The sequence below is a fragment of the Poecilia reticulata genome, chromosome 6 (assembly GCF_904066995.2).
Source record: "Poecilia reticulata chromosome 6, P_reticulata-male-v2, whole genome shotgun sequence".
Taxonomy (NCBI): Eukaryota; Metazoa; Chordata; class Actinopteri; order Cyprinodontiformes; family Poeciliidae; genus Poecilia; species Poecilia reticulata.
Window position 1 is genome coordinate 1,542,756 of NC_088835.1, and position 23,919 is coordinate 1,566,674.

The window sequence follows — 23,919 nt, forward strand, 5'->3', positions numbered from 1 at the left end:
GATGAGCACAAATTCTTTAGGAAATGTAAACATGGAAACCACCAGGTACTTGGAAAGTGAAAGAAAAGTGAAACATTTCACAAATGCATACCTAAAAAATGTGGCATGCATTGCCACATAAGTCTCCATTAATATCTTGACATTCCTCTCAGTGTCCTCGAGCCGGCTGACCCTCATGGACAACCACGTGCTTCTCTTCATGCTATTTTGAGCTCAGCTGAATACCTGGTCAGATATATGTTTTTTAATGCACTGGTTCATAGGCATCTACTCAAAAGAATCAGAGGAAAAGCATTGGAAAGAAAGACTAAAGTGTTTTTCTCACCAGAATACCAATGCAGTTTCTGTGTCCTTGTTTTCTGTGAGGGATAAATTATTCACAGAAGGAAATCAACACATCTCTGCCCACTTGTATTTCTTCTTCGTCAGCTTACGTTCTGACTGGACGTTTTCTGTTGTATCGCGTGTGGTGTGTGTGTGTGTGTGTGTGTGTGTGTGTGCACATGCGTTTGTGTGTGTGTGTGAGAATTTTGACTAATGGTAAATTGCTAATAGTTAAATAGATTCCGTTACCTTGTGCAACGTTGCTGTTGGAGAAACTGAAATGGTACTGAGCCTTTTAATGGCTAATAAACGACTTTAAGATGCTAACTGTTCCATAAACGCAGGCATCTACATTTTTTGGCTTTTCCTTTTTGTCAGTCTCATAGGTAAAAAAAACAAAAAAAACTAGCATCAGTAGCTGTTGAACGTTATTTTAGCAACAGACATGTTGTAGCTTGTTGTTTTATGACGGTGTTACCTTTTTAAAAGGATGATAAGTGGCCCTTCTTTTGCTTGCAAGTCATGGCTGTCCTTGTGCTTCCAAGAGGAAATGTTTTTGGCGAATTTCCTTCACGCTTTCATAATTTCAAGTTGACTGACAGCTGGAGAAAACCCTGGGCCGCCCAGCAACACATTAAAGACTTAAGTGGTACGAGCCAAACCAGTTGAGAAACAGTTTTTGGCACATTACTCCAACATGAAGCTGAGGATTGAAACACATTTTTACAGTTTTCCTGCTTTATAGCTGCAAGAGTATTAAATGGATATTCCAGTCGCATTTTGGGAAATTTTCAGAATTGTCTCAATACAGGAGTTGTTGTAGTGCAGGTTCATTCAGTCGGTTTCTGAAAATGTGAAATCAAGTGTAAAGCGTTTTGTTTTGAGACGCTTATGCTCATTTCTTATATTTATTCTTATGTCTGTAACTTTATTTTCTTTATCCAATCACTCTTCTCATTTTACACATAGTAGTTTTTCTCTGCTTTGTTTGAGATGCTTCCATTCTGACCAATAAATGCTACTTTTCTAAACTTTAAGTTTTCTCCACAGATGCATCTGCTTGTAATTGTAATAGAAAAATGTAATGCATTTCTAGAGAAAACTATTTTTCTTTTAAACAAGTTCTCACTTGTCAAAAGCAGATAAGAATGTTCCTTATAATTAATTTGGTTACTAATATTGCTGATCCTCTTGTCATCTGCCATGGCTGTCCATGCCATCAGCCACAAGGATCTTGTGCTTTCTCAAGGGTACAGCGTGTATCCTAGGGGACTTGTGGGGGGAACGTGCTGACAGTCAGTACATGCACAGGGCTAAAAATAGGCAGGCAGGTTTATTTACAGGTATTACCGGGACACCTGAAAGGCAAGCCATGTTGTGTCGCTTTTCCTCTTTTTGCTCAGGGACGTGGTTTTGGTTCGGCGTCGAGGGATGAAAATAGACCTGGGATGGGATGTTTTCATCGCTTCGCCTGTATTTTTCTGGCAAGATGAAATATAGCTAAACACAAGATTCCTGATCTTTTTGATTTCTATTTTAATCTTTCCTTAAAACTGTCAGGAAAAGAGTGAAGTTCAGGCAGTTTGGCAAAGACACTGAGTGGCTGAAACTGAAGCTTAACCAGCAGAAAACAGGAAGTCAGTCACTTAGACTACTGAGCAGGAATTATGCCATGAACACGGGATGGTGCTTTGGGTCAACTACATTTATATTAACAAAATTAAACAAATTTATTTGGTAATGAAGCCATCCAGCTCACACCATACTCTGATACTGTGCTGTTCATTAGAATCGTACATTAAACCAGGCCACAATCCTGTTGCATTTTTTTTAACATTATTAATTGAAATTTATCTGAACAAATTTCAGATAAATTTGTTCAGATAAATTCCAGTCGCATTTTGGGAAGAGGTAGGATAAGAGGTAGGATAAATGCCTACCTCTGATCCCAAATTACCCAAACCTAATTTAGAGAATTTATTTTTATTCATTTCATTTTTGTACATTTTAGGGTGGAAAAAACAAATAGAGTTTAGTTGCAGTTCAAAAAGCGGCTTATTTTTACATATTTCTACAGGTAGGAGGTCTATTGATAACCTCCACAGAATGACTTTGGAAGGCTGCTGCTAAAGCCAGTGTTAGAGAAACTGTGTGTGTGTGTGTGTGTGTGTGTGTGTGTGTGCGTGTGTGTGTGTGTGTGTGCGTGTGTGTGTGTGTGTGCTGCCTGTGGAAATAACAGACTACCTTAATGTCTGGCAGGGCTGCTGGCTGATGCTATTTTCTGCCTTAGTGGAGGCAGAGAGGATGTGGCCCGGTGAACCGCGTAGGCAGATCAGACGCCTCATGGCTCCGCTGCTTGCTGGGTTTATTTCTGTACGCCTCATCTAGGTTTGCAGAAAAAATAAGCCATTGATTTTTCTGAGCTCTCCATTTTTTCCCCCCAACATTGAGAGGGATTTACCTGTAATTCTGTGGACAAAGGGAAGCAGAGGTGTGCTGTACCTTTAATCAACTTGTAGAAATTTATTTTTTATTTTCCTCCACTGGCATTTTGGACTTGTTTGCATAGAGAATAATCATCTGTGTTAGGTTCATTTTTCTGTCTCTTGAAGACTCTTGCTGTAAACTGCCATGTTTAGATGAGGATAGAATGTAATGTCTAATTCTTTACCAGGAATTCTAAGAAAGAACTGAGAAAACAAATATCATGGGAGCAGAGAAAACCTTCTTTCAAATTGTACCAACACTGAGCTCCAGATTAACCACAAACTCAACCTCATGTTATCCTCTGTAAATTAAGCTCTGAAATCTGTAGAGAGGAGAATTTTACTGAGTGATATTAGCCAAAATATTAGAAGATGATCTGCTTTTTTTCTTCCTGCGGAGTGGATGTAGTAAACTACATTCCAGTTAAAGTGCCATATTTTGTCAAGTAAAAATTAAGACTAAGATGTTTAAAATAAAATAAAGAAAAATTACAGTTCAAAAACTTGTTTGTAAGTTTGTCCTTTTTGAACCATTTTATGATCTAATTTCAGAACTTAGGCTTCTTGCGTAGAAGTCAGTCAGCACACCTCAGCACATCTTTTTGACTTTTTGCTCCGCAAAGTTTCTAAATATATCAGATTGTGAAAGTATTTCTAGTTTATCCCTAATTTCATTTCAGGTCCCCCCACAGATATTTTCATATTTACTTCTCTGAACTGTGATTTTCTTCTGGTCAAGCCAGACTTTTGTTGACTTGGATGAATCCATCTCTTCACTATTATTGTTAATCTTAAAATTCTTCTTGATCTTCAGCTTTCTTGTTGAAGGTTTTTTTTTTTTTTGTCAGTATTGTCCAGTATTTGGAATTTTTCAGTAAACCAAATTCCAATCCATAATCTAATATTGCTACTGTGCTGGCATGCTACATAAGTAATGAAAGGACAACAGAATACAGTGACTGACTGGTGACTATGTGAAGATTTATCAAATGAAAACAATCAAATTCTGATATTAACAGATTGAAACGGGCTTACATTCAAATACAAGTTCAAGTTTAAGTAAGACTGTTGTACTCTTTCCGTTACCACTTCTTATAGCCTCTGCACCCAGGCTGCCCTCTGTCATGATCAACAGGATTCTCTGACTGTATTCCTCTGGTGAAAAGTTTGTCTGATTGGATGAAACTACTTCTGAATCCAAACTGGAACTTGTTACAAGCGGCTGTGTTTAGTTCACCAACTGAAACCGTGACACTTGGCTGTTAAACCATCAACTTTCAGAGCGTTTGAACCCCATCTGATCTGTAAGTTTGCTTCTATGTTTTTATGGAATCTTTGTCAATTTTTAAAATATATTTTGGTTAGACTTTACTTTAGTATCTTTTTGCATTCTGTTAATCTTGTGTAGTAGCTGATTGACCTCTTGACCTTAGGCTGTTATTGTTCATGTACTCTTCCCTGTACACACACTGCGTTCTGTGGATTGTGTGCTGGCATACCCACTTTATGAAATACTTAAGGATTATATTACAGCTTCCACCAAACATGTTTTGTCACATTTTTTGCTCTGAAGTTTCAGGGCTTTTGAATATCTCACGTTCGGCTTTAATCAGATCTAAAATCAATTCAGCCAAGAAATGCTGACGTTTCCGCCAAAAGCTGTGATTATGTCCACCACCCTGTGTTCCAGGTCTGGAGCACAGGGACGTTTTTGTTGGGTGATTATGAGTTTTGTTTGATTGTTTGTTTTTCAAGGTTCAGAAGTAAGGACGTTGGCTAAAAGACGCCTGAAGAGCTTTGGGGTGGCCTTTAGTGCGGTCTCCGTGGGAACGGAAAGCTTGGGTTGTTAGCATAGTGCGAGAGCTTATGTGGTTTTAAAACTCGACTGCTGGCAATTAAGAAAAAGTTGTTCTCAATGGCGAATGAGTTTCCCACAGGTTCTTTGCAGACTCATTGGTATTAGCTTGAATGCCAGAAGCGATTAGCAGGCATGTGCGGCGGAGCAGCTCATCCCAATAACTCTCATAGATACAATTACTTTTGGCTTTAATAAAACGGTATTATTTGAGTAGATTTTTCATGTTTTATTGGATTTTTTAATAATTTTTTTTGGCTTGATTGTCCGTGAAGAAGGTACAAGATTGCTTACATTGTAACTGCAGGAAGTGAAAATCTAATATTTACATATTTTCTCTGATTTTCCTCAGCATGGGCATGCTTCCTGTTGACACTCTTTCGTCTTGATCTCCCTGTGAGTTGTTTATCTGCCCAGCAGTCTGATGCTTGGCTTCCTCTCAGGTTGAAGGGTACGAGTCACGATGATTGTTGGATATGTGTGAAGAAGATTACATAGGATTTCCTTCCTGCTGTCTTCCATGTGCAACATTCACTAAAGTTCACAATATAGTTACGTATGCCATGCTGGTCTGATTTGGATTCAGTTTTTTTCAGAGTAATGTGACATTTCAACAAAAAATCAAACATTCATCGTTAATGACTTATTCCTGCTATGTCAATTTCTTTCTTTGTATTCCAGCAGTTGTTTGATTTTTAATTTTTGTTCTTAGTTACAAAACAGCCATTGAATGATTTGCTTTAAATTACATAACTATTCTTAAGAGAAAAAGTACTAATATAATCATTGGAGGCAGAAAATTATAGCCTTTTACATTTTTTTCTCTTTCATTAATGTAATGTACCACACCATGTATTTCCAGTTTGACATTAAATATATATATATATATATATATATTTAAAAAGATAGAAAATAATAGCTTTACATACATGCATACATTTTTTTAATGTTGTTTAGTCATCTGAGACTGTAATGTAGGCACCAGTGTGGTTCACATAATAATAAATTCAGCTTAAATGTTACCAAATGTGGCTAACAAAGCAAGGGACATAGCTGATCTTTAAAAAAAAAAAAAAAAAAAACGAGAATAAAAAGGAAATGATAAAAGTAAATGCTAAAATTACTACTTTAATTTGAAAAAAGTTTTCCACATTTGTTGATTTTATGCATTTCTCTTCAGACATTTTACTTTATGGTTTAAAAAATGTAGCTAGGACAAGATCTTTAACTTTTGCCTATTCTTTGAAACTGAGACAGATCTCGGTCAAAAATATGTTTGAAACAAAAAGTGGATTGCAACATTTTTTGCCTTTCAACATATTTTTTTCCGTCAGCCACACCAATTGGTTGAAGAAAGTTTTAATGTCCACAAGTGCTTTGTGATGGATTCCACTGCAGGTTTCAGTGGAAAGTTTCAGTCTGTTTCGGCTGTGTGTGCCATTCTGCTGTCCGGCAGCCTGCAACACTGAATGACCACATACTGAAGATTTAAGGTCCTTTCCGTAAACTTTCTAACATTTATCTTAAAACAAAAGAATTGAGCTAAGGTTGCTAAAATGCATCGTACTCACTTAAAATGAGTAAAATATTTAACCATCTTTAATATAGTTCTGTGCCTTTGTACAAAAATAAAGAGAACTATGAATGTGAAGGCGAACGTCCCTCGTGACCAACTGCATTCGATCACTTCAGAAGGCCTAATGAAAGGAAGTCTGATACCTAATGTAATGAAAGGAAGTCACCCATTCATTTCTTTCTCTGCAGTAAAGCACTTTAGAAAATCCCTGCGCTGCTTTAATAAAATTATTACACTTCTTCAGAAGCCTCAGTCTGAACTGACATCGATGTCCTGCGTTAGAAAACTCTGATCTTGTGACACACAGCAGCTGCTATGTTTGGAACAGCTCATGTGAGGGCGATTGAAACAAGCCTGGCCAACAAGGGATCTCTGAATTTTGCACGGGCAAAATGGATTAGGGAGCAGAATGTAATTACTGCGACTTTCCGTTTGGTTCATTTGGTTTCATTTGTTGGTTAAATAAGACCAACATCTGGTTGACATTATGCCTTTTGGGCCTTAACCTGTTTTCATTGGGCGGTCTACGAACCGAATGCGTCAGGGTCATCTCGGTTTTTGTGTAAGAGAAATCCTTGCACAAAAACAACAACATGAATCACTTTCAGTTTGACACGGCTGGCCTTTGTAAGGAGACTGTTGCTGCATTTACCAGTGAAGCCGCTGTGGCACCATAGGAAAAGGGAAAGTTGTGAGTTTGATTCCAGTTTACTCTCACCAATTTAGAGACGCACCAATCCGATATTAATATCTCTAACGGTCCTTATATTTTGACAGAAATTGTAGATGAGGTATCAGTGACAATGAGACCAGATCTATTCAGACTAATTCTATGCTTTGTGCTCTGAGCGACACCATGCTTTCTTATTTATTTCATATTATACTTAGAATTCCCAATTGCACTTTCTGAACCATTTGAAAGAAGGTTTGTTGCTGTTGCAGTTTATTTTTACAAGTTTGACCTAGGTAGTCAAAATATTGTTTTTATCAGTTTCTCTTTATTTTTTATGTTAAATTGGCTGTTCTTACTCGTAACTGCACTGACTGAACAAATTCAAGTTGGGTGTTTGTACATGGGTTGACCAAGCTTGTGAATCTATTGTTGTATTTAAATGTGCTGTGCTGTTATCAAATAATTCAGAATTCAGTACAGTACTCAGCAGTGTTTTTCTATATCGGATCGGTATCGGCCAATACTAAACCTCATATATCTGTATTGGTATCAAAAATGAAAAAAAAAAGTAGATCTGCTCTTATGGATCAGGAGCACTGCTACTGATATCCAATCTAGAATTTCTTTAAATATCGGTCCTGATACAGGTATTAATATCAGATTGGTGCTTCTCTAATAAAATACACCCATTAGCATAGTTTCAACAACAGATGAATAAATGTTCTCATTTTAGTATGTCTTAAATAGGTTACTTAACTTCAGCAAGGTTATTAAAATCTATTTGTCTGCAGCAGAAGATAGAAAGCAGATAATATATTTTAGCAGCACACATTGGATCTAACATTAAAAATCTTTGTGCTGGTTAGGCTGAACGCCTACATTAATGTGAACGCCTGTCTTATGTGTGAGGAGTTGTTGGCGTGGGTATTTCACTAGGGTTACCAAATCAACACCCCATCTGCCAACTAATCCTGTTTAAAAAAAAAAAGCTGAAGTAGATTTTTTTTTTTTTTTATTCACCCACATATCCAACACCCACTCCAGGCTCTGTTTGCTTTAAACTTATCCATAGACATTCTTGGTGTACAATATCACAGTGCTATTGAAACTTATGAATCATCAGTACATGTCCCAGATGGAAAGCATGAGTTATCCGTCAGTGCAACATGGATTGCTGAGTCCCCAGTGCGGATGGTGGGAATTATGTTGGACAAATTTTCTACTTTAGATGGACAGTAAAGCATAGTTGAGCACAGTCAACTTAATTGTTAATCTTTGTTTTTGGCAGCATTGTAAAACACACAGCTTACAGGTTGGTAGACAGGGATTAGTGTCCAACTGCAGAGAAGCTAATTAGGAAAATAACTTTGACCTTATCTAACCTTTGTGAAGCTGAGATTTGATTTTAATAGAGAGGCACATTATGTCTCAAATTGAGCATCCTTTGCATATGAATGGATATCCATTTATATTTCTTCTTTTTAGTGTTTATTACATTGTGTTATTTAAAAGTCCTTTCCTCTGATTCCACCAGACCGTTTTCCTGTTGCTCCTTTCTGCTACTTAATGCATAATGTTGGCATATTGACCGTCTACACCGTTGCAAAAGTTGTCGATTGTACAAACACAATAGTGAAGATAACATCAAGAAAGGGCACATGCATAAAAAAAAAAGTTAGCTTCTTGCTTGTGAAATGGCGGAATCTTGGCGGCACAGAACGCATGATGACAGACCACAAAGCCCACCTGTGGCTGCTGGGGCCTGGAGCAGCTTTCTCAGCTCCCTCCTGCCTGCAAAGAGAAGGGCAAAGGCTCAGCATGACCTCCGACCCCCCCCGCCGCCAGTACTGTCAATCAAGCAGACAACCTTTAGCAATTCCTTTAGTCTTTCGCTCTGTGATTGCGCTCAATGATGTATGCACTAATTGCATCCTGTTTAACCCTGTCAGACGTTGTTCCAGCCACCTGCTGCCACTTAGCTCTGTGTATTGCTGGGGACATTTGAGTTTGCGAGGTCAGTTTAAAAACTGTTGCTGCTTACATGAAGAAAAAAGGTGTATTTAGTTGCAGCATTACCTACTGTGCTAATCTGAAACGGCTCTCGTGAGGTGGACCAGCATACTAATTAAAACGCTCAGAATTACTACAGTAATTTGTTAAAATGATTGTGAAGCTTAACTTCCCCAACGAGCCTGTGACAATAACAAGTTTTGCTGGATGATAAATTGTTCCATAAGTTATTGTAATATTGTTTTGTGACCATCTCCATGTAATATAATGCTATTGGAATAATAATAATGCAGGGACACATCCTCAAAGATGAATAAACTTTAAATTTGAATGAACATTTAACACCGGAAATGGAAGACATTTTAAATTTTCAAAAATAAATTGGCCAGAGTGTTTCCTGGGGTCCATTTGTGGCCACTGGACTGATGTGTGTGTGGCCCTTAACTTCAATTCAAGAATGATACAATTTGCCCAAAATACATCAAATACAAATTGAAACTTTCTATTTCTAATTATAGCAAAATTAGCATAGACAAAGTAAAATCTTCTTGCAACTGAAAATGTTGTCAACAGCACTAATTATTCATATTTAAATAACCAGGCTTCATGCTTTTTCTTGCTAGGACCTCATCACTGATGGATGAGTTTGAGTCAAAAGCTGTATTTTCTGCACCCATATATGTTTTAATTACTTTATTAAACTTGGTTAAATACAGTAAGCATTAAAAAAAAAAAAAAGAGTAACCTAAATCCTAATTTTATAGCTCAAAATTGACAATATTTTGTTTTTTGTTTTTTGGGGGTTTTTCTTTTGGGGGGGGGGGTTGCAGTAGATACCTAAAAAATTAGCAAAATTTCTTGGTGGACCATGTGACCGTTTGGACACCCCTGCTTTAGGTCAGTTCTGTTCCCTTATTGTTTCCATTTCCCAACACTTAAACTTGAGCGAGGCCAACCACTTTTGAAATGTTCTCCAGCTTAAGATTTATTCCTTATTTCATGGCTCAAGGTTTTCGATTTTACCCCGGGTGTGTAGGTGTAGGTGAGAATGTCTAATAAAATGTGAATAATGTCAGCAAATCTTTGTAAGGGGCTTTAAAATAGGTTAATCCCTCTCAAAGCCACAATGACGCCCATTCACTTCCTCACTGTGAAGGGATTTGCCTTGACTTGAGGTGTTGGTGGGAAAGAAACGGCTGAAAAAGAGGCCTTTGAAAATTAAAGTAAAATCCTAATTTCCTCTCTAGAAGAAACGTGTTTTACGAAACCCTGCTGCAGGACATTAATCCATTCAAAGCATATTTCACATAGCAATCATGCAGAGTTGTAGACATTTTGCCTGTTGAAATTTTTGTCAAGTGGTTTCTGTCTGCATTTAGCAATAAGCTCTGCTGGCACATTTGTCTGTCTATTCATTCATTCATTCAATATGGTGACTCAAAAGTGCAAACCACTTCGACAAATCACTAAGCACAACTACAAATTAATAAAACACGACATTAAATAAGCCACAACTACATATTTAAAAAAACAGAAGAAGTAGGTCACAGTGTAACCTAATGGTGTGTTCATACACCAAACGTCTTGCGTGCATCAAAAAAGCATCCGACACTTCAAGTTTGACACATAGCACTTTAAATGCTGATGATGTTTAAATGTTGATGGTGTGTTCACATCAAACTTGTTTTGAGCGTCAGGAGCATCTGGTTTACATTCAAAGTCTATGTGGAAATGCGTCGCGGGCACATCAGACGTGCAAAAATTTCTCTAGACGTGGTTTTTCAGTGCCGGCCTGTTTGTCAGACATGTTTTGAGCATTTGAGTCAAACACTTCAAATCACACACAGACTTTGAATGTAAACCAGACGCGCCCGACACTCAAAACGTGTTTGGTGTGAACGCATAAGACATCGCTGATTGGACATTTTCACTTTTGGCTTTAGAACAAGAACTTATTCTGGCTTTAGCACAGTTTTTGGTTATATGAACATTGACGATATTGCGATTTAAAATTTGTAATTGTTTAATGATTTGTTGAAGTGGTTTGCACTTCAGGGCCACCATAATCCATCCATACATACATTGACCTTTTTATATAAGAAAGTTAATTTCTCTCTAACATGGCATGAAGATGTTGTAAAAACCTTTTTACTATAGTTGGCAATAACTGGCCTTGTGAGCTGTATTTGTGTGTGGGCGTATTTGCAGTGGGGTTATCATGTCTAAGTGTGTTCACCGATGCTTAGGTCTAAGTGACGGGGGTTTTATTACTCCCATATGCTCACTCCACAGTAATTGTATTTGTCATGTGGACGGCTGGTAAATTATAGCCCACGGAGGTAAACGTGTTCCTTACATCGAAGATTAAAGTGAAGACTGAATATGATGAGGTTTTTGCCCATAAGAGAATCAATATGTAGAACTTTGTCTTTTCTAATCAACTACTCAGTTGACCCTAACCTTTGGTGTAAAACCTTAATCCCGGTGGCTGCAGGTTACCTTTTATTTGCTCTCTTATCTTTTGTTTGGAGAAAACCTTGACAGGACCTTGGTATGTTCCATGTTAATGATTCACAAGTTTTCTCATGCAATATGTAATTGGAACCATTGAGAGATGTACGTACCGCTGAAGAACTTCTTCAAAGTACAGAGACACACAATGAATACACATTTTCCCTAACTAGTTTAACCCAAACAATGCCATCCTCTAAGTGATGCATGTACGTCTACTTGGTTCATTGGTCTGCAAAGCAGACTTGCAATCAAATAATTGCTCAACCTTTTATAGGGCACAATAAAATTGAAATTTCTGATCATCCGTGGAGGATATCAGAATAAATTTTTTTTTTCTCTTTTGCTGGAATTTTTCTTTTGTTTTTATATTTTTCATTAAGAAAATCTTATAAAGTATACTTTTTGTGTCATTTTCCTCATTGGAATTTTAGAAGCCTGTCGAGGTATTGTTGGTCTAGTAGACAAAGCATCTGTTCAATAGCAAACATGCAGAAAGCCATTTATTTTACAAATATTATGTAACAGTTACTAAATTGTGGGTTTGCTTACAGGGGCTGTATTATGTATTTTCCAGCCATATAGTATCATAGCACAATCAAGTGACTATGTTACCTTCAGTATATTAAATATGACTTAAAAGAAATTTGACTTTGTAATTTAGCGCCTTGAAATTGGGGCTCTTTCTGAAACTCCATCTTCATCACAACATGGATCCTCTATTAACTTTTTAACAAAGTATTTGCCAGCATTGCACTGAGAAGTAGCTTCTATAATGAGGTCAGCAGATTCGCAGTTCATGTTTGCTAATTGCTGCTGGCTAGTCTGAAAGAGCCAGTGGGGGAGTCACAAAGACGGTGCTAAGTTCAACCAAACGTTTTGCACAGATGATTGGTTGCTGCGGGAGATTAAAGGATTTCTCAAGCATGCATGAAAGAATCAAAGCAACACTCCAGATATGTTTTATGAGGAAATATAACATGATGTAAAGCTCACAAAAGTCCGTCTTACATAATATTGCCCCTTTAAGTCAGACAGAAACTTTTGTCTGAAATGAAAATTATACATGGCTGAATGTAAATATCATACTCTAAGATATTCAAGTGGGTTGTCAGCCCACTCTGTTTCAGATTCCAAACAAACCTGACAACCTGAGCTGTTGGTTTCTGTTGGTAGCAGTCAGTCTTTCATAGTCACAGTAATTTTGTTTTCCTTTCATCTTGTCCAGGTTAGACGAGGACATGTTAACTTTTGCATCTGGGCAGCAGGTGAGCACATGACATCCTGGGAGTAAATTATAGGGCTAAAACAAAGAGACACACAGTTTATTTAGAATCTCCACTTAGCTTTAAATGCTCTTCAAGCAACGCTATCTTTGTTTAGTCATTTGCCGCTGCTGTTGACGTTGGATCAGACTAATATTAGCTTGTACCTTGTTTTTTGTGGACATTAGACCGTTGCTTTTAAACCACACAATGGATAATGATAATAGGGTTCTTTTTTGCCAGTTCATGACTTTTTTTTTTTTTTTCGTTGTTCACTGTGACTCATCCTCTTTGAAGAAGTGGATGAATTGAATGTGTTTCCAGATTACAGGACGGTGATAATTCCACTTCATGACCAACAACGCACCTACGCACTAAGGGCCTTGTGAAAGCAGTGAATGCTGAACGACCTCCTTTTGGAGTGTGCTCTCATCCAGGCCCTTTGTGGCCCAAATTGCCTCTACTTTTAGCATAAATGGTAACCTGTAACCCTGTCGATGCAGGTATTGTGTGCTTATCGTTAATAGTCCACCTCCACAGTTCAAATTAGCACATGTACAACAAATAGTGTGGTTATATATGTTTGCCTCAACCTAATATTGTTCATTTAGCAGAGAAGTGTTTTTTTTATTTTTTTGTACCACAAAACATCTATTTTTGCTACCATCTGATTCACCAAACACAGCCGTACAGTATATTAAAAAAAAATTTACCTTTGCCAAAACCTCAGTTTTTTTGGGGTTTTTTTTTTTTTAAATTTTTTTTTTACATCCGATAATTAACCCTTGTTAGCTCGAATGTGTTACATTATGACTGTTGCTGTTGCTTCATTATTAAGGGCATTATCATGAATAGGAGAATCTTAAATTTTTAACATTGAAAAGTAGCTAAAATATAATCTCTATTTTTTTATTTTTCATTAGAATTCTTCCTGCAGCTTTTTGGATCAAATCAAGGCTTTTTTTGTCGACTTATACTAGTCTATACTTATACTAGTCTATAAGTCCAAACTTATAGACTAGTATAAGTTTGGACTTATACTAGTCCAAACTTGTGGTAACAAATGTATGAACTAATTTTTCAGGGTCACTCCTGGACAGGACACTTATAATTTTGGCAATATTCTGATGAAAGAAGAAAATTCTAGAAACTTGTTTGATATGGCAGTTGGGTTTGGGGATTTCAACATGGTGACTTGGTGCCCAACATGGAACATCACTTTAAGCAAACACCACTTTTAATTTGTTCAGTTTAAAGTTGCAGGCGCATCATGTAACATTTTAGACGTCCTCTCACAAGTGTGTCTTGTAAAATAAACATGTTTCCACCACAACTTGTGGATTCAAGGAGTGGCCATACTGTTGGCCCTAAGAAAAATCTTCAACTTCCCGAGAGAAATCCGACTTCGGGGGAGCATTCCAGATAATTATCCCCCCCTCCCAAATAGAATCCATCATAAGTACAATTTTTATTGTAGATACATAACATCATTACTTCTCCACTAGATCTGACTGTACAACTTTAGCTTAGAGGTATGTAATATGTTTAACATATACCCTTTATATGATCGAAATGTCTCCCTTCCTCTTGCGCACTCGCATCGTCTTTCCCCATCTGCCATGCTTCACACATCTTTCAGGCCTGCCATCCGGGTCAGTTCCTCACTTTGAGGCAGAAGCAGCATTTTTGCATAAATTCTCAAACAGAAGCTGACGCTGTTATGCAACAGCTGAGCCAGTGTGGAACACTGTTGCAATAGGTCTCAGCGTGAGGAGCGTTTGGGTGGGTGGCGTTAGTCACTGTGTGTGCATGCGAGCTTATGTGTGTACCGATGATAGAAAGCCAGTGGACCACTTGAGTGATGTCTGGTTGCTGGATGCTGTGCATGTGGTCTCTAAACAGAATTTTGTGAATTGAAATCAGAGCATCTGGGCCTGAGTTTCAAACCCCAGTTGTTGGTGATTTTTTTTGTTTTGTTTTTTTAATCCTAAAACACAAACTTGCACAAAGTAATAGTTTTTTCCCAAGAACACCAAGTTACAGCTGGTACTGGCTGCCAGTTTTAATCAGCAGGCAGAAACTCACAGGCACACATATCTGAGTCCTCACTCAGCAACTACCACTGACAACCCAAACTCACTTCACCCAGCTGGAAGCTCTCTCAACAAATCCTCCCTTGATGAGTAACAGTACCCAGTGTTCTAATTAATGCTTGTGATATACTAGCTGTTCCCCCACCCCCATCTGTTGGTACATGGCATGTATGAACCAAACCTTTGTTTAGTCATTTTGTAGAAAATATGCAGCAGCCTTTTGTCTGGACTGTGTTGTAGCAAATACGTAAAGCAAATCAAATTAATTTGTCCCTCAAGCCTGTCTTAAGGAACTTAGGTGTCTTGTAGGTTATTCAATACATCTTACCCGAAACAGTTTTTATCATTTGTGAATATATCCAGATGTATTCGGGTTTTTGTTTCTTCTCATGAAGGCTCTTTTCTCATGAGAACACCATCACCCTACAGCAAGACTTAACTGGACCACACCAGTCGTGTTTTTAATGTTGTAATCCTCACTTTAACTTTTTGCTGCTGAATGGTCCAGCTTCTTCCTGCATTATTGAGTTGTTATAAGTAGCTGCATTTCCATTACAAATGCGAGCAAAACTCTGTCAATATTCCACTAATGTCGAAAAAATACAATTGATGTGAATGAGTATATTTAAGCAATAAGTCTTTAAAAAACTTGCCGCACCATGATCCTCCAGCTACTTCCTGTCGTCTTCTTCTTCGTGGTTTGTGTCGGTGGCAACATCCGGTTGTTGCTCACGTGACCCATGTGATTCAAAAAAAGTGTTTCCATTGCAGTTTTCTCAAAATAAACCAATTTTGTTACGGCCTAAACCTTTTATCAAAAAATTTGTTTTTTCAAAATTTCCGTTTTCCCATTACGCAAATTTATTTTTAAGATGTTAAATTGTCCAATTATATGTTCAATGGAAACGCAACTAGAGTTGCACTTTGATTGCATGTATATCTGAGTATCATCAGCATGGCTTTGAAGAAAGTGATAAACATTTGGCTGCGTATCAGGTCCAGAGAGCAAGACAAGGTTTATTAAACACATTTTTAGGAATGGGTTCTAAAGAATCTGTAATTGTTGAACAGTTTCTTCCATGTTTGACTCGTGGTTTTCATGTGTGCCTGAGTCTAATGTGGCTCCCATATTACATTTATCCACACGCAATCAACTGGATTGGCAAAGAGAAGCTGTCCTGAACATACCTGTAAATCTGTAATTATGATTTACTCATTCTTGTAGAGCTTGCATGGGGGAAAAACGTAGCTGCATAAAGAGTAAATATCCCTCCCCTGCAATCCAGAGCAGGACAAAGCAGGTGTTTAAAATGGATGAATAAAAGATCCTTAAAAGGAAGTCAGATGGAAGGTTGGGGTGAGATCTAAAGCTTCCATTTCCTCCCAGTCCCACCAAAACACCACATCAGAGGATTTGTCTTTCACTCCTCTGTGCCACACCTAATTGTTATCTACCAGTACACAGTATCTGCTCCTGCAGCTGATTATACAAGGAAGCTTGAACCCATATCTAAAGATTTTTTTTTTTTGTCAGTGGTGAAGCAGCACTGTTGTTTTTCAATGGCAAGAGCTCAGAGAGTGTTGGCGAGCAGAGAGGAGGTTCATGTGGTTTTGAGGAAGTGAATACATCCACTTCTGTTGCCACCCGCCTTCATTCTCCCCTATCTGTCTGCTTCTCACATCCGCATGATAGCCACCCACACGGTAAAATCAAAATGTCCTGCTCAGCAGTGGACTGCCATTAAGTGTTTTTTTTCCTACTGACTGCAGCAAACACACAGTTTGCTGTAGCCAAATACAAATCCATAGATTTGTCATCTAATTAAAACAAAAACATTTTGTCTTCATGCTATATCACTTACATTTAAAATGGTTTAATATTTTCCCATCTATCTTATAACAGGGTGTCTGCACGTCCTAAAAAAGTCTTAGTGCTATTTTTATGTACCTAAGAATAAGGTCTTAAAATGTCTTAAATTTATTCTGAAAAGTAAGTTAGCCTTTAAAATTGTTACCTTTAGAAAATAATGACCGAAGTATTTATTTATTTATTTTTTTGATTAATTCATCTTTTGGCAAAAAATTATGTAAAGAGGTGACGATATGTTAATCACAGGTCTTAGATCTTGTCTTGACAAGATTATTTAATTCTGTATATTATGTTTTTTTATTTTGTTTTTTTGTCCTTGCAGGATTTTATCAGGCAAAAGTTTGAGTCACACTCGGACACTTCATTCATTGTTTTCTATGACTTGAGCAGTTGAGGCCACTAGTAACTCACCACTAACATACCATGGCTAGCTTGCTGGCTTTTTTTACATGTATCAAATTTATCACCAGTTGACTGGACTAAGTTTGCAGATTTCTGTGAAGATTTAGGTCTTTATTTCTATTCATAACGATCTTAAATGTGCATCACTGTAGAAATACCGAGCATCATAAGGCTGAATAATGCTGGGTTCATTTTGTTTAATCAGGTGTTTATCGGAGAGTCTCAGTGGTAATTATCCACCATATTTTAAGGTTGCAGCCATTTCAGAGATTATTCGGGAAGTTGTGTTCAATTATTCAAATTGACATGTTATGAGTAATAGTATTAAGCATCACAATATAGATTTTCATTGAGAACAACAAGATTGTAAATTTGTTGTGGTTGAGGCATCAGGTTAGTGAGAGGAGGTGCTGCATTTACAAACCTCCTCACTTAAGATCAAAGACCTTTTTCGAGGAGTCAGAGTACCGGAGGTTTCAGCTAAATCTCCTTCTCATGGTAATCATGTTTTTGATCGGACAGCTGCGACATAATTTAGGCTCGGAGGGCAAGCTATTCACAATTCTCTTGATCATAAAACATTCAAACAGTCCCTGTTAATGTTCTAACATGAACAGGCCTTTTGACAGCCATTCCATTTTAGGTAATACTGCTGCAGTCGAGCTTTTAACGGCATCAGCGCAACACTGATTAGCATTTAACTGCCGCTGGTTTGTTGGTGGATATTCGGCCTTTGTTGACTGCAGCAAAGTGTGTGAACTTATATTGGAGGTACATTATGCCACAGTTTATGTCAAGTTTGCTAACATTTTTTCACCCCCACTTTTTGATGGTGTGTTTCAGAGCTTTGAGGATCTGAAACACACCATCAGCTCTGCATACTTACAAATTCTCCCTGATAAGGAATTAAATTAAAGACTAAATGATTGGTCGAACCAACATCAATCAAAGTCAACAAAGTCTTATGCAAACTCTCATTGGAGTCAGAGCAGACAAATTAAGGATGGGTGATGTTGCTGAATCGCTGATATGTATTCATAAGAGATGCTTATATCAATTCATATACGCATTTTATATTATCACAATATGTCTTGTTGGGGTTAATGCTTTCTTGTGAGCACTAGCCAGTTACGGTCACTGTGGCTTTGCCTGAAGAAATTGAAATGGAAGATACTCCAGCTACACTTATATCATTTCTTTGTTGCATTTAAAGTTCCAAGTGGAACCCCGAAATTGTGACAGTGCGACATACGAGACACTGAAATTGTGTAAGTACTCCATGTTGTTTAGATGCAAAACATGGCAGAAAGAATCGTTATGACAACCACTGAATGGATGTCTAATGGTACGTTAGGCTACACTACAATCACAGCTCACTCTATCAGTAGCAACTGGGAAACTTCGTACAGCAGACCATGCATAGTGAGAAACCTGTCCTAAGAGATGAAAACAAATCAGAAAATGAAAGATTAGTTTGTTAAATTTGTGGCAAAATCTGTAAAAATGCAGATTTTTACAGATTTATACTTCTTTTTGAACTATAAATGTTATCTTTGAAGTAATATTAAAATCTCGTCCCGTTTCGTTCTTGTAAAATCAGTATCGTGTCTCGTCTCATAAGTAGTGAAGCGTACTGATTGTCTACATTTCTCATGATAAGTTCTTTCATTTCCCATGATCAGAATAAGTACTAGCAAGTTTGATGAGCTAATCTTCTTCTCCGCAAGGGCAGCCACCGCACAACTGTCAGCGCCGCACAGTGAGAGTAGCAGTTACACTGCTTACCCTTACAACCGGTTGCATTGATTCCCAACGTGAGCAGAGTCTAGATTTATGACCTGACTAAAAAATGCCCCTCTACAAGTTGGTGCCACACGTTTTTAGAGTTTTAGTTGTAAACAATTATGAGGACCAGGTATTCTTTCCTTCCTCTTAAGAATCATGCACTGCTTTGGGTTGGTCTGCCACATGACATTACACTGAGGTTTGTGGTTACAACGTGACAAAATGTGAAAAAAGGTTTCTGCGACTGGAACCCTTTTACAAGGCACTGTACATGGCAGCGTTTAAACCTACACAGATGCCACAGAGGGTGTTTTTTTTACATTTCTCATATTTATCATCTAACCAGACTTCTGTGATAATCTTTGTTGTACATTTAAACAAAATATCAGTGTTGGGGATTCTAAAAGGGAAAATAGATTGGCTAGGTGTCAAACCACCATTCCTCTAATTATAAACTGATTCCCCTGTTGAGCTTCTCAGTCTATTTCTTATTAATTCATTTGAAAACTTGCGATTTTTCCCTGTTGCACCAGAACGAGTGTCGAAACTGTTGGTTCTGCATGTCACTCCCACTTCCTTCCCCCTTTGAAATTACAGCAGCTCCTTCCACCCACCTTTGCATTTGAAACCTGACTTGCAGCAACGCCAACACGACATTCCTGCCACGATTAAGTGCAGTTACAGCAAACCATGACTCCGGACTTCCTGCGGAGCCTCGAAGGCACAATTCTTACCTCCCCTAAAACCTTTAGGGTTCTGTCAACGTCAGGCTTGAGCTCGGTTGAGTGCGCAGTAAGGTGGTATTTGCTTCATGTTGTTGCTGTGGTGCATCCCATCCACTGTGTCCCCCCCAATTAGTTCCCGATGTGTTTTTTAATTCAGATGTTCTTTTGACAAATTTGCATGTCAGTTGCGTGCATTTTCCACCGCCCGTTTAATACCGCATACACAGATTGTCTACATGTGTTTGAACATTGGCGTGTTTTTTTTTTTTTTGCATCAATTGACACAAAAACCAGCTGGGGTGCCTTGCCTTGCCTGTTAAACGTTTGATTACACCCAAACTTCCTGGCAGAGGGAGGGGGGAGTGAGGGTATGAGGGCCTGGGTCTGCTAGGCATAAATGAGCAGAGCAGATGTTGGCCAGATGTGGCCAAGGAGAGAAGAGGGGGAGGGAGTTCATGAAGGATGAAGAGAAGAAATGGGGGAAAAGGAGGAAAAAATGAACTGAGATAGCAAAGAAGACTGTCTGCCACACACGGACAGCTTTGTTCTCCTCTTCTCACTTTAGTGTAGCCTTCCGCCTCTTCCTTTCTTTAAAACACATTCCTCCTGCCTTCTTCTCCTCCCTCCATCGGCCTCCTTCTCCTGCCTCCTCACAAGTCTCCCTTTGAAGTGAGGACAGCGTGCAGGAAGCAAGCTGGAATCGATTGCTCCGTGCATTAGGCCAGGAATGTGTGACACCCCCTCCTCCTCCTCTTCCTTCCTCTCCCATCCCTCAGACACATCCCTCATTAATTTTCCCCCTTCTGTTCCTCCTGTTGCACCACCAGAAGTCTCTACTATCGCCCAATGTCGTTTCACTTTCTGGAGTTTAAACACGGATGACCGTGTTTAAACTTGCTTTTGTAAGCAAGTGTTATATAAAGATGGCATCAGATATTCAGTTTTGCTCTGTGATCCAGCAACATTTAACATGCAATCACTCCAGTCTATCAGATTGCAATGAGCTCCAGGTCTCTTGCATGTCGAGACAGGAAGCAGTTTTTATCACCAGTGTGTGTGGCATATTAAAAAATGTTTTTGCCCCCTCTTGTGTATATCTATGAAGGAAAACGCAAGATTTTAAATAGTCCACTAGATCAGTTAAAAGTCTCTTAACTAGTACTGGTGGCCAACAGAGTGAACAGCGTGGTAAAATGTCCCACCTTTGCTGAAGGATGCAGGTTTGTTTTCTGGCCGTTTCCAACTTGTGCTGGATGGCGGCCCAGAGTAGAGATGAACTGATCTGATATTAATATCTCTATCATTTTCTTTATTATTTCTTTTACATTGGCTGCTATTCTCTTAATTGCGCTGACTGAAGAAATAAAGGTTGTGTTTGCTATTACATGTTTGACCAAGCTTGTAATGGCAAGCTTGGTCTTGCTATTACAAGACTTGAATACACACTTGCATTTAAGTGTGTGGCACTGGTGTAGAGTTACCAAGTTTACAATTCAGGACATTTGTCCGTGTTTAAAAAACAAAATGTTTTAAGTCAATGGAGCGCTGATTTTCTATATCGGATTGGTATTGGCTGATACTGAACCAAAGACATTTGTGTATTGTATTGGAAGTGAAAAAACGTGGATCAGTGCAGCCCTAATCCGGATGAGAAAGGTGTGATTGATTTGGTAATTATACTAGTATGAAAGAAGATAACAGCTGCTGAAGGCATATTGGCTTCTTGAAAGGAAGCCAATATGCCTTCCTTTCAAACCATCAAATCATGGTTTGATTTTTTTTTTCTCCTCAGTAATAAACAACTTTAATTTAAAAATTGCATTTGGGGTTTACTTGTGTTGTCTTTGACTAATATTTAAATTGATTTGAAGTTCTGAAACACTTAAGTATGACAAGCATGCAAAAAAAAGGAAATCAGGAAGAGTGCAAACACTTCTTCACACTTCTGTAAATGTCCAAGTACTGATTGCTGGAAAAAGTGTCTTAGATGAGTTGATTCTGAGACACAAGAAAGCTAAACACCCACCAATGTCTCTACAAAAAGTGTTTTTATCCTTGAATAGTTGAAAACTTTTAGTTTTTCCCGCTTTTGACGCCCACACAGGCAGACTTCCTGGCACGTCGTGTCACCGGACCGAGAGTGGAAGCGTGGACCCGAGGTGAAAGTGCCAGCAGGGCAGGGTCGACTTCTGGGAACCAGACCGGCTCAGACGGCCCGAGAAGAGGAAAAGGAAGGACGGTGGAAGAGGACACGACGCAGAGCCGCCCACTGGACGTTCTCCCCGGTCGTCCATCAAGTCTGGACTTCACCCTGCAGCACATTGTTCGACAGCTGGATGTTCTCACGCAGGTCAGCTGGAGGGGAAATCTGAAAGCTGCTGAGAAGCAGCTTCTTGGCTACATTTGTGACTCATTTCAGTGGAAGGGTTTTTTTTTTGTTTTTCCAAATTTAGCTGTATTATTACTAATCGGGTAGAAATGAATCAGAAATTATGTACCCCACTAAAGCAGTTGGTATATCTGTGCAATCTTTTGCCGTTAATTAAATGAGCGTCTTTCTATTTCATCTCATATTTTCTCATATGTAGTTTTTTTTTTCCTTTTTTTTTTTGGGGACTTTTCTGTCAGGCAAAATTTGAGTCGTGTGTAGACATCTTCATTGCGTTCTGTGACTCGAAGCAGTTGAGGATACTGATAATTAGCTGCCAATATACCTTTGCTTACTAGCTAGCTTCTTCTAAGCTAAGCATAAGAGAACCACAAACAGACCTCAGAAGTTTCCATTTTTGCTGTTGTAATACAGTAGGATCTCCCAGCCATCAGCCATACTTGTAGCTTTCGCAGTCTTACATTTTATTCAAGGTGGCTTTAAAAAGTCTTAAATTTGACTTGTTCAAACCTAAAAATGCCCCATGATAACTTTTTTAACCTTTTCACGCTTTGTCACGTTTCAGCCACGTGATTTGTTAGGGTTCAAAGTGATAGATCAGCACAAAGTGAAAGGAAAATGATGCACAACTTTTCAAACTTTTTCACAAATAAAATCTGGAAAAAGTGTAAAGTCAGTTAAGTTTCGCCTCTGCTTTTCTGTATGAGATGAATATCAGTCTGTGTTAAACCTCAGATATCTGTATCGGAAGTGAAAAAAGCGGATTGGTGCATCCCTAAACTCATTGCATTAAAAATGCTGCCGACAAAAGTAAAAGTAATTGTTCAGAAAGGTAAACCAGGTCATCCATCCACAGAGCCTCTTCTGCATCTCCTGCCTTTGCTTTGTTTCCAGAGCAATGATGGTACCGATTCCACAGGCCGTCCGACTTGCTTCTGCCTTTGTGATTATTCTGCGACTGCTGTATAATTATCGTACTCCCTAATCCCCCCTGCTCTCCGCGCAGACCGTTTCCGTGCTGGAGGAGCGCCTCACCCTAACAGAGGACAAGATGAAGGAGTGTCTCCTGCATCAGTCTCAAATCCTGAAGGACCTGAAGACATCGGGACAGAGATCTAGGACGGCGAGCGAAGAGACGGATGAGTCCCTTTTTCATTTCACTTAAGGATCCCCATCTGCCCCCTCATCTCTCAAGCATAAACAGCCAGAGTGTCTCTCTGGCTTCTCTCATATCTATTAAGAATGTATGGGTATGTGTGTGAGTGATTTATTTGTTTTTTTTGTTTTGTTTTTTTTAAACCAACACGATGGTGGTCCTTTTCTGGGGTCAGAGGGTTAATCAGGATTCTGGCAGCAGTCAGTGATTTATGGTGCATCTCCTTGTGCGTATGAGCGATCGACATGTTTCCCTGTGTTTCTTTCATCACCTCTGACTGACATCAGCTGTACGACCCAGCATCCATCTGTGTCTGAGCCGACATGCTGAGGTGTAACCTGCTGTGACAACAGGCCATCTGCCGCAGCGCCTCCAAGCATTTACATGTGGTGACTTGTAAATAAGCCGGTGCTTTTTACAGTTTGGTGCTGCAAAAAGTTTTATTATTTATTTTTATATATATCAATATGTTTTGTGTCTGTTGTAAAATTCTGATTTATAGAAACATCAAACTTGGCACATTTTGCCTCAAATTAACCTTTGATGATTATGTTGACAGATAAAATACTACCTTGCACTTTTTTAAGGCTATTAAGACCAAAATAGACTTTGGTTTTGCATAATATTTTTATTTTGCAAACTTGTTTCCTCTAACTGGTCGTAATATTATCATGTTTCATGAAGTTGTGACTCGATTCTCATGTAGAGTCTTTGGAGAAAACTAAAGATTTGGGTGACTGCATGCCAGAGGTGTTGACACCGGCCTTCAGTTTATCTGTATTGTTGGGTGTGGTGTCTC

At 38.5% G+C, this 23,919-nt stretch overlaps 1 protein-coding gene across 1 annotated transcript in view; it reads left to right on the forward strand.

The window, feature by feature from the left end:
- The window catches only part of poc1b (POC1 centriolar protein B), a 37,792-nt gene extending 14,575 nt beyond the window's left edge, over positions 1–23,217 (forward strand). The window contains exons 11-12 of the mRNA XM_008410629.2: positions 21,680–21,925; positions 22,971–23,217. Coding sequence (XP_008408851.2) covers positions 21,680–21,925; positions 22,971–23,129 — 405 coding nt within the window. The 3' untranslated portion in view covers positions 23,130–23,217. The remainder of the gene's footprint in view (positions 1–21,679; positions 21,926–22,970) is intronic.
- Positions 23,218–23,919: the final 702 nt, after the last annotated feature.